The sequence below is a fragment of the Capricornis sumatraensis genome, chromosome 18, assembly GCF_032405125.1.
Source record: "Capricornis sumatraensis isolate serow.1 chromosome 18, serow.2, whole genome shotgun sequence".
Lineage (NCBI taxonomy): Eukaryota > Metazoa > Chordata > Mammalia > Artiodactyla > Bovidae > Capricornis > Capricornis sumatraensis.
Window position 1 is genome coordinate 65,590,419 of NC_091086.1, and position 12,147 is coordinate 65,602,565.

The 12,147-nt window shown below is 40.5% G+C and overlaps 1 protein-coding gene across 1 annotated transcript in view; it reads left to right on the plus strand.

Moving 5' to 3' along the window:
* The window catches only part of DNAH5 (dynein axonemal heavy chain 5), a 250,716-nt gene that overhangs the window by 15,067 nt on the left and 223,502 nt on the right, over nt 1-12,147 (plus strand). The window contains exons 6-11 of the mRNA XM_068990531.1: nt 2,590-2,727; nt 3,496-3,672; nt 5,188-5,301; nt 6,251-6,358; nt 9,294-9,416; nt 10,531-10,746. Coding sequence (XP_068846632.1) covers nt 2,590-2,727; nt 3,496-3,672; nt 5,188-5,301; nt 6,251-6,358; nt 9,294-9,416; nt 10,531-10,746 — 876 coding nt within the window. The remainder of the gene's footprint in view (nt 1-2,589; nt 2,728-3,495; nt 3,673-5,187; nt 5,302-6,250; nt 6,359-9,293; nt 9,417-10,530; nt 10,747-12,147) is intronic.

Consider the following 12,147-nt stretch of genomic DNA (forward strand, 5'->3'; position numbering starts at 1 on the left):
TGCAGGGGCCCCTGGTTCAATCCCTTGTCAGGGAACTGAAAGTGAAAGTGTTAATTGGTCAGTCATGTCTGACTCTTTGCAACCCATGGACTGTAGCCCACCAGGCTCCTCTGTCCATGGAATTCCCCAGGCAAGAATACTGGAGTGGGTTGCCATTTCCTTCTCCAGGGATCTTCCCTACCTAGGGATCAAACCTGGGTCTCTTGTGTTGGCAGATGGATTCTTTACTGTCTGAGCCATCAGGGAAGCAGAAACTACTTGATTTTTAAAGACATAATAAGAAGGAAGAATACTGGAGTGGGTAGCCATTTCTTTCTCCAGAGGATCTTCCTGACCCAAGATGTCGAACCCAGGTCTCCTTCATTGTAGGCAGATCCTTTGCCGTCTGTGCCATCAGTGAAAACCCGCTGTCAGGGGACTAAGATCCCATATACTACAACTAAGCCTATTTGCTGCAACTACAGAAGCCTGAGTGTCACAATGAAGACCCAGCACAACCACACACACACACACACACACACACACACACACACACACACGCACACAAAGAATAAGTTTGGCATTTGTGGGATTTGGTGTCAATAAAATTTGTGCCACATACAGTGAGCCTGTGTTAGTGATTCCTTGGGGTAGAAGGTGGAATAGATGCTTTTGCATGGTGAATGCAAACCCATGGCAGATGATAGCCCAGATCAGGCATGATTGGGAGATACAGAAATGGATCCTATGAGACCAATGACAAGATAATGCTCACTGCTCTCCAGGGAATACTGAGACCCTTTGGGACCTATTGGGATGTTGGCAGAGAGGCAGACAGTAGGCTTTCTAAATGATGTGGGATAGGAGAATTGAGTAAATGATAGCCACACAGGGGGAAACGGTTCCAGCGAACATTTGAGTTATATTTGTAGTTGACTATGATGAAGGCCACCTAAATGCAAGTTGAACCAAATTAAATAGTTATTCTCCTGAAAAGAGTACTGCTTTCACAGGTTTCCACTTCATATTGTGGTAGAGGTATTAAAAAAAGTGGCTGGATCTCACACAGGAGGGAGGCGATGCCACTTCATGAAACGCAGAAGCCTCCCCCATAAAACCAAGACCAAGTCTAGGAGGCAGGTGGAAGGTGCAGTGTTGTGGAGGGGGGGTGCTGAAATCTGAATTTAGAGGCTCACAGGGCTAGCTGCATCTTTCCCGGGAGGAAAATGTCTTTATTAAATACTGAGGTACTTCTGGATCACGTGTGTGCATGCTAAGTTGCTTCAGTCGTGTCCAACTCTTTGTGACCCTCTGGACCGTAGCCCACCAGGCTCCTCTGTCCTTGGGATTCTCCAGGGAAGAGTATTGGAATGGGTTGCCTGTGCCTTCTGCAGGCTTTTGGTTTGAAAATGAAAGTGAAAGTCGCTCAGTTGTGTCCAACTCTTTGTGACCCCTTGGACTAGACAGTCCATGGAATTCTCCAATCCAGAATACTGGAGTGGGTAGCTTTTCCCTTCTCGAGGGGCTGTTCCCAACTTAGGGGTTGAACCCAGGTCTCCTGCATTGCAGATGGATTCTTTATCAGCTGAGCCACCAGGGAAGTGCAAGAACACTGGAGTGGGTAGGCTATCCCTTCTCTAGCTGATCTTTCCAACCTAGAAATCCAACCAGGATCTCCTGCATTGCAGGTGAATTCTTTCTATGAGGGAAGTAAAAAATCCTAGGTTTTTTTTTTTTCTTTTTTTGGTTGTACCCTGCATGTGGTAGGTCCCTGACCAGGGGCTGAGCCCAGGTTCCCTGTAGTGGAAGCATGGATTCTTAACCACTGGATCACCAGGAAGACCCGTTTGGTTTCTCTGTCAAGTCAAAATCAAACACACCTTCTTTCCTACCCCTCTCTACCCCTCCCTCCCCAAATGAATCTGTGTATTTGCCACTGAACTCAGTAACTATAAGGTTTTTTCTTTTTTTGAACAGGGACATGAGAGTCTTTTTCTCTGGTTAGTTTCAAAAAAGAATGTGATAGATTAGAGATTACCCTCCCCTCAGTCATTTCTTTGAAGGTCCTCATTTTCTTTGGTTTCATGGGTTGAATCTTTAATTTCCAAAGTGAAAGTGAAATAGCTTGTGTCCGACTCTTTGCGACCCCATGGACTGTAGCCTACCAGACTCCTCCCTCCATGGGATTCTCCAGGCAAGAATACTGGAGTGAGTTGCCATTTCCTTCTCTAGGGGATCTTCCCAACCCAGGGATCGAACCCAGGTCTCCCGCATTGCAGGGAGATGCTTTAATCTCTGAGCCACCAGAGAAGCTCTGTCAATTCCTGAGTTCTGTGATATTGTCTGTCTGTCTGTCTGTCTGTCTGTAGTTCACTCTTTATTTTTATTTTTCACTGTTTTTTTTAACCCCAAATTTTAATTCAGACCAATCAGCTTTACTGGTGTGCTCAGTGGCTAAGGAGGATTCCTACACTGATTTCATGAGCGTTTCCCAGCGAGCAGGGTAGTTAGAGAGAATCTCCTTAAGATCCTTCTGGATCAACCTGAAGTGTGTGTGTGTATAGTGTGTAAAGTAACATCATCTTATTCTTGAATTTTCATTGTAATTAGGTGAACCTTCAAAAGTGTGACATATTTGAACAGAAAACCTTGAAGGAACCCATAGACTTCTTGACTCTAGCTAATAACCCTGAGACTATGGAAAAAATAGAAGGTTGTATGAAAGTATGGATCAAGCAAACAGAACAGGTAATTTTCAGAAACCAAACATCAGAAATGTTCAGCTCTCTGAACATTGACTAGTTCACATGCCATGTGACAGAACCAGCCAGTGGAAGAAGGTTATCTCACATCCCTGTTCCATCTGCTTAAGTATTTTACTGCAAGTCCCTAAAAACGGTTCATTGCAATGTTAATTTATCATCATTAGTTAAGAAGAGATAGTAAGAATTCTAGGAGATGACAGTAAATGACTTTATATACTTGCTACCTAAAAGACTGCAGTTGGCCAGGTTTTTCCTCAAGATGTAGTTACTTTGGAGAGAATGCCTATAGGAGTACAGGAATTTTCTAATTCAATGTGTCTTCCAAAACAAAGCTTGGGACTTAATTGTTAAAAAAAAAAAGTGAAAGCTAGGTGTTGCATCCAATTATTGATGTTACATCAATAATGGAAATTAACCAACTGAAGCCATGACAACTTTGCAAGGTTGTATTTCTCTGAGGTTCTAAGTGAATAAGCCAAAGAAAGTTTCTGAGATCAGGTCCTCCAAAAGTTCATGAAAGCTCCTCAAATAAGTAGTTTTCACTTAGAATGAGTCAACTAAATTTTTCTTGAAATTTAATAAATGGATACATCTCAGTTTAGTAAAAGGCTGTCATTCAAAGCATGCAAGTGAATAAAAATATATCATGACTCAGACAGCAGAATTTACTTCTTTCCTTATATTTTGCTTATGTGTAACTTTTAACTCTCCAGCCAACTCTTTGGCTCATGGTTCTCCTGTGCATTCACAGGTCCTTGCTGAAAACAACCAGCTGCGGAAGGAGGCGGATGACCTTGGGCCTCGAGCAGAGTTGGAGTACTGGAAAAAAAGACTGTCTAAATTTAACTACCTTTTGGATCAATTGAAGAGCCCAGATGTGAAGGCTGTATTGGCAGTGCTTGCTGCTGCCAAGTCGAAACTTCTGAAGGTTGCTTTTTGCTTTATGAAGTGGGAATGGAAGTTCTTTATGCATATGTCATAGAGTAATTAGGAACAGAAAAATGTTATTCTACCTTAATGAAAAAGTAACTTTAAGATTAAGTGATACTGCCCTTTTGTAATTTGATAAACTGTAGAAATAGCCTTTGAATGAAAGGTATTTATTGGCTGGTGTACCCATATGTATGGGATTCCTTGGTGGCTCAGATGGTAAAGATTTCATCTGCAGTGCAGGAGACCTGAGTTTGATCTCTGGGTGGGGAAGATCCCCTTGGAGAAGGGAATGGCTACCCACTCCAGTATTCTTGCCTGAAGAATCCCACGGACAGAGGAGCCTGGCGGTCTACAGTCCATGGGGGTTGCAAAGAGTTGGACACAACTTAGTGATTAACACATACTCACACACACATATGTATCTGTATTACTAGAGGGCATTGCAAGTCATTAATATGTAACATAATAACATGATTATATATTATGAATTCAGACCAATGAGGAGTAGTAATAATGAAGGCTTAAACTTTTCTAATTGTTTTTTTAGAACTGGTGTATTTGTTTTATATTCCTGTGTAGCAAATTACCCCATAACTTCACCACCTGAAACAATAAATATCACCACATAGTCTGTGGGTCAGGGGTTTGGGTGTGGCTTGTTGTTGTTATGTAGTCATTGAATTGTGTCCGATTCTTGTGCGACCCCATGGACTGTTGCCCACCAGGCTCCTCTGTCCATGGGATTTCCCAGGCCAAAATAGTGGAGCAAATTGCCATTTCTTTTCCAGGGAGTCTTCCTGACCCAGGGGTTGAACTTGCATCTCCTGCACTGGCAAGTGGAGTCTTTACCTCTGAGCTGCCTGGGAAGCCCTCGGTGTAGCTTAGCTGGGATCATCTGACTGGAGATCTCTTAAGGTTGTCGGGATGTTGGCTCATCTGGAGGCCTGACTGGGGGAGGTTCTTCCTCCAGGTTGCCCATGTGGGATTCAGTTCCTTGCTGTCTGTTGGCTGGAGGCTTCCTTCAGTTCTTGGTTATAGAGAATGTCAGCTGCTGCTGCTGCTAAGTTGCTTCAGTCGTGTCTGACTCTGTGTGACCCCATAGACGGCAGCCCACCAGGCTCCCCCGTCCCTGGGATTCTCCAGGCAAGAATGCTGGAGTGTCAGAATGAGGTGCAAAATGGATTCAGCAGGCTGTGGAGGAGAAGACATGTAGGTGTAAATGAAAGTGCTGGCCCCCACCCCTCACCCCCGCCCCGATGCTCTGTCCTAGTTATTGAATAGATTTCATGAGAGAAGGCTTGGAAGAGATACCTTTAAACATTTAGTCAAAAACTTTTAATTGCTCTTCAGCGTGGCAGTGCCCCTCACCACTCTGGATTGAGTTCTATGTAAGAGGCACAGGGGAGACTGAAAGTTGGACCCCTGGGCTTGTGATGACTTTGATGCAGCTGTTAGCTGGAATTTTTCTATTAATAATTGCGTTAAAATTTCCTTCCTGTATTGTGTGTAGACATGGCGGGAGACGGATATTCAGATCACGGATGCAGCTAATGAAGCGAAGGACAATGTCAAGTATCTGTATACACTGGACAAGTGCTGTGACCCCTTGTACAGCAGTGACCCTGTGAGTCGAGATTTCCACCTCTTAGTCTTCTACTCGTGACCCTTTTACAGTAGCTGAGATGAGTGTGGAATTTTGGTTCATGAATATTGCAGTTTGTTGGAAAAGTCTTAGAAAACCTCTTTTTATTCTCAAGAAAATTATATGTGCATGTATATGCATAGATGTATACACTGATGCTGAAGCTGAAACTACAATACTTTGGCCACCTGATGTGAAGAGCTGACTCATTTGAAAAGACCCTGATGCTGGGAGGGATTGAGGGCAGGAGGAGAAGGGAATGAAAGAGGATGAGATGGTTGGATGGCATCACCGACTTGATAGACATGGGTTTGGATGGACTCTGGGAGCTGGTGATGGACCGGGAGGCCTGGTGTGCTGCGATTCATGGGGCCGCAAAGAGTCGGACACGACGAGCGACTGAACTGAACTAAAACATATATATGCATATATATACATGTCTATTTCTACATATCTCTTTCTACATAAATATATATATATTTTCCTATGTTTTCTAAGATATACATTATATTTTAAAGACATTTATTGTATATTCCATTTCCCATTAAATATAGCAATTGACATCCTAGACTATACTCAAAACAACTGTGGGAATAATTATTGGCTGATTTTTTTAAAAAAATCTTTTAGCTTTCATTTGTTCCTGGTTTTATTTATTACAAAATTAGCTGCTAACACAATCTCCTTGTCCTTAACATAACGTTAGTGTTTCTTGCATTGAGACAAAATTTGATTAACTGCATATGACTAAATAATCAAGATGAAATTACCCCTCAATGTGTTATATTTACATAGCATGTTAGATAACATTTTAAAATTTAAATAAAAGTCTTTTACCTAAACTTTGTTCTAATGAGGACAGAGTGATTAGCCTGTTAGAATTTTGCTGACTTTGACATGTCGCCCTGAAAAGCTGTGTGCTGTCTTCCAGATATCCATGATTGATGCTGTTCCTACTCTTGTAAATGCAATTAAAATGATCCACAGTATCTCTCATTACTATAACACCTCTGAGAAGATCACGTCTCTGTTTGTAAAGGTGAGAGCCTAGTGTAGAGTCTGTGGTCACTTAGATTTCCTTGTCAATGGCTAATTTTGTTTTTTATAATTAGAAATTACCACATTGGCACAATCCAATGTCTCTGTATCCTACAATTTACCAAAAAGACTTAATCTCTTGATAGAAATAGAATTAAGCATACATAGGAAGCTGATTTTAGCAAATCATAAAGCATTATTTCCCAAAGTAATAATTATAAAAGATGTTATATTATTTTTGTAATAAAAATGGAAAAAGATTCTTTTTCGAATTTCTTTCCCTATGTTATTTAACACATGATTTCTTCCTATTGGGTGAATTTTAATTAAGAAAAGCTATATTTAACTGGCTATCTTCAGTTTCATATTTTATGTGCTGCTGTTCCAAATTTATTTCATGCCACAGTTGTTTACTTGGTGTTATTAGAACAGTAATCATGGCAATAAAAGCCACTGCAACGTTCCAGTAATCCATAAAGCAATTATAATGATTCTGCCAGAAAACATAATGATGTTTAAACCTTATGTCCTAACTCGTAAGTGTTTATGGTGAACATTGTTGCTTTTCCCATTTCCTCTCTAAGAAGGAAATGACTTTTTCATTACCAAGGTGAAAATTTTAAATGCATTAAAATAGGGGCATTTCCCACTCCTCAGGACTGTGTTCAGTTCAGTTCAGTTCAGTTCAGTCACTCAGTCATGTCCAACTGTGTGACCCCATGGACTGCAGCACACCAGGCTTTGCTGTCCATCACCAACTCCTGGAGTTTACTCAAACTCATGTCCATTGAGTCAGTGATGCCATCTAACCATCTCATCTGCTCTGATATTTGGGTAGAAAGGAGGGGAACCCACCAGACCCTTTTCCATCCTCCTCAGACTTTAATGTTATGTTGGAGTCAGGAAGGGTGTTCCCCGAGTACAAGACTCAAAAGTCAATTTGTGTTATGATGCATGTCCAGGTTTCATGCACTTTATTTGCAAGGCTTGTTTTAGAACCTAATTGTGAAACCTAATTGCAAACCTAATTCTCTCATTTTCAAAAATCTTTCGTTATGAAAAATTTGCAGCAGGAACAAAAGGAAATATAATTATATACTGGATCCCCTTGTATGTATCACCCAGATTATCCACTATCAACACATGGCCAGTCTTGTTCCACCGCACCTTTGCACTGCAATCCCAGGCATGCATACAGTACAGTCATCCCATTTGCCTTTTAATTAATTAAAAAATCACCAGTAGAATTCTGAAGTTTTTTTTTTTTTTTTAAGTTTAAAGGGATAAAGCGTTGGCTTTACATACATTGTATTTACAATTTTTTCTATTGTCTTCTGCATTTGACGTTTCTGCTACAGATCATGGTGTCATGAAATGATCAGGGTGGACAGTTCTTTTCATGGCACTTGGAAACTGTGAGTTAGATTTTTAGAGAAGGCTGCTAAAGAAGGAGACTTAGGAAAGCTCTTGAGAGCTTTTAGGTAGGGAAGTGGTTGGCTAAGACATTCATCCTGCATTAATGTGAGGGTCTGAATTGTTGATTTTCTGTAGTGTCTTCAACTCTGTGATGTTACGAATCTTTTTTTTTTTTTAATTACTTTACAATATTGTATTGATTTTGCCATACATCAACATGAATCCACCACAGGTAGACACGTGTTCCCCAACCTGAACCCCCCTCCCTCCTCCCTCCCCGTACCATCCCTCTGGGTCGTCTCAGTGCACCAGCCCCAAGCATCCAGTATCATGCATTGAACCTGGACTGGTGATTTGTTTCATATATGATATTATATGAATCATTTTGATAATAGGAGCTTCCCTTGTGACTCAGATGGTAAAAGCATCTGCTTGCAATGCGAGACTGGGGTTCGATACCTGGGTGGGAAGATCCTCTGGAGAAGGAAATGGCAACCCACTCCAGTACTCTTGCCTGGAAAATTCCATGGATGGAGGAAAATTCCCCCCAGTCATGGGGTCGCAAAGAGTCGGACACGACTGAGCGACTTCACTTTCACTTTCTTTCACTTTTGATAATAGATGTGTAGAATTTAAGAAGGTTGACTAGAAGCAGAGAGTAGAATGGTGGTTGCCAGGGCCTGGGAGAGTGTGGAAAATGGGAAGATGTTGGTCAAAGGCTGCAAGCTTAGAGTTGTAAGATGATCAGGTTCTGGGGTCTAATGTACAGCTTGAAAGTAAAAGTAAAAGTCTGTCAGTTGAGTCTGACTTTTTGTGACCCCATGGACTATACAGTCCATGGAATTCTCCAGGCCAGAATACTGGAGTGGGGAGCTGTTCCCTTCTCCAGGGGATCTTCCCAACCCAGGGACTGAACCCAGGTCTCTCACATTGTGGGCAGATTCTTTACCAGCTGAGCCACAAGGGAAGCCCAAGGATACTGGAATGGGAAGCCCAAGGATACTGGAATGGGTAGCCTATGCCTTCTCCAGGGGATCTTCTGGGCCCAGGAATCAAACCAGGGTCTCCTGCATTGCAGGCAGATTCTTTACCAACTGAGCTATCAGGGAAGCCCTAATGTACACCTTGGTGACTATGTTTAGTATTGTGTTGTATAGTTGAAAATTGCTAAAGAGCAGATGTTAAGTTTTCTCAACACACACACACACAAATAGTAATTATGTGAGGTGTTGGATGTGTTAATACTTGATTGTGCTAATCATTCTGTTATGAATATGTACACCAAGCATCACTTGTACACCTTAAGTGTAATACAATTTTTATTTGTCAATTATACCTCAGTGAAGCTGGGAAAAAAGAGAATTAGTGCTTGATCACAGTTGTGAAGGAAAAACATAAACCCAAAGATTTATTCACAGATGTCATACTCAGAGAGGTTAGAAGAGCTGAGGACCCTCTAGCCCAGTTTATGCTTGATGGCTGCTTACTGTACTTGACATCATTTCATTGAAAAATTCCAGGTGACCAATCAGATGATATCTGCATGTAAAGCCTATATTACCAACAATGGAACTGCTTCGATCTGGAGCCAGCCACAGGATGTTGTTGTGGAAAAAATACTATCTGCAATTAAACTTAAGCAGGTAACAGTCAACTTAGTAATATATTTAGAATTTTAAAATTATTTTTACATTGTTTTTGCCAATATATCTTTTAAAAAAGTATTTATTTATTTATCTGGCTGTGTCAGGTCTTAGTTGTAGCATGCGGTATCTTCAGCAGATCGTGTGGGATCTTTCCTTGCTGTACACAGACTCTCTAATTCGGACGTGCAGGCTCCAAGACATGTGAGATCCTAGTTCCCCTACCAGGGACTGAACCTATGTCCTGCAATGCCAAACAGATTCTTAACCACTGGACCACTGCCAATTAAATACTTTATCAGTTATCATATCGTGTGGTTGCATATGAAGTCACTTCAGTTGTGTCCAACTTTGCGTCCCTATGGACTGTAGCCCACCAGGTTCCAGTGTCCATGGGATTCTCCAGGAAAAAACACTAGAGTGGGTTGCCATGCCCTCCTCCAGGGGATCTTCCTGACCTAGGGATCGAACACAAGTCTCTCATGTCTCTCGCACTGGCAGGCAGGTTCTTTACCACCAGCGCCATCTGGGAAGCCCAGTTATCTAAAAAGAATGGTAATCTTTCACTGTTAAGAAAAGTTGAATGTTAGTAAATCAGCCCCCCAAATTTATTCACTTACTTTACCCTTTAGGGGACCTTCTATGTCTCAACACCACACTAAGTACTAGAGATACAAAGATGAAGTTGTTTTCCTTAAGCTTCTTATAGACAGACAAGGAGCTAGATGAAGAGCTAGGCTTCTCCTAACATGGTGAGACGCAGGTGGAAAGGCTGCATCTTGGAGCTGTATTATGAACAGTTAGGAGTTTGGACTTCCCTGTGGTCCAGTGGTTAAGACTCCAGGCTTGCAGTGCAGGGGGCACAGGTTCAATCCCTGGTCAGAGAAGTTCTGCATGCCTCATGGTCAAAAAAAAAAAAAAAAAAAATTAGGAGTTTGCTAGGTTAGGGGTCAGGAAAAGATGACATCCCAGGTTGATGAGTGAGTTGCTACAGAGGTATGAGATGGAAAGATTTCGTAATTCTACCCTAAATTTGCTATCACCTTCACTTAAGAGAATAAGGCTAATGTCTTTGTTGTGTTCCCTTTTTTGTATTTTGGTTTTTAATTTTAAGGAATACCAGCACTGCTTTCACAAGACAAAGCAAAAGCTTAAACAAGATCCAAGTGAAAAACAATTTGAATTCAGTGAGATGTATATTTTTGGGAAATTTGAAACTTTCCACAGACGTCTTGCCAAGATAATGGATATCTTTACAACCTTCAAGACATACTCAGTCCTGCAAGATTCTAAAATTGAAGGGCTGGAAAACATGATCACTAAATACCAGGTACTGTACTTCAAAACTCGATTTGCTACACTTATCCATGAATAAAATTTTAATGTTTTTATGCAAATGACTATTTAGAATGCTTCAAATTATCAGTCTCTAATGCAAAAGATAAGCTTATGGCCCTTAAACAATAAAGCAGTTAAATTTATTTGAGAATTGTGCAATGGTGCTAATATATTCTTTTCAGGTGTGTGATTATAAGAATGACTTTCAATAGTCTAAAATTAATCATTAATTAGTAAAAGCATTTTCATTAGTAGCACAAGAAAAATATTTAAATATAACTTATTATTTCATTTATTCATATAAGAAATATTTAATCAAGCATATACTGTGTTAGGCTCTAGTTGACACTGAATTCTGAGTGATATCTGATTATATCTGCAGGTAAGCATTTTATGTGGATTCATGTTAAAAACGAATGAATATAGTCAGTTTTTTTCTTGTTTGGGGACAGTGACACTAACCTTAATTTTTCTTTTTGTCCTTGAGTTTGAAAAGGATCATATAATTTACTGTCACTCATTGATTTTTCTCCTCTAACAGTTTAGGTCAATATAAGGAATCTTTTCGTTTCCTGAGTATATCAGATTCAGTGAGACAAAGAAAAACCTTTTCTATCTACCAGGAAATATTTTAGCTGAGCTGTATGTAATCTGCAAGCTGGATAATCTATTCTTTGAAACTGACAGTTGTGCACGACAGAGATGGACTATATCCATTTGTATTTCAGTTTGGAATCTAATTAGTTTTCATTCTTAATGAAAAAATAAACTTTGGAGCATATTTCAAAGTTTATTTTTGAAGGAGAAATTGAACTGTACAGCCAAATGCAGATAAAGGCTATTCTAATCTGATAAAATACTGGGAAGAAAAATTGCTTTCAAAATCTCAAGTGGATGTATCAGAATGTAGTGAGATGAAACGTAGATGGTTTGTGAAAGTGTAAGGTGAGATTTTTGTATGTTACAACCAATGGAAGAAGCTCAAAATGGTGGCCGTGGAAATGACACTGAGGCTCCTTGTACGGCTTCAGGGTCCTGTCCGCCCCTCTGGCCACCTCCCCTGCTCCTAATCTCCTTATCTGGTGTTCTCCGGACACAGGACGGGCCACCTCAGTCCACCTTTGGCCTTGCAGAGCCTCTCTTCTGGGAAGTTCTGCCTCCGAATCATCACATGATTCTTTCCTCCAGTTATAGAGTAGAATTTTCTAAGGGCCCCAAATCATTTAAAATAGCACCTTAAAATGTAGGAATATAGCTTTTCCATGTTTCTTTTATACACTTCCTGTAACATGATGGGTATTATTATATATATATAGTTGTATTATATATAATTGTGTATATATATAAAATTAAATGCTGTGCTTAGTCATGTCCAGCTCTTTGTGATCCTATG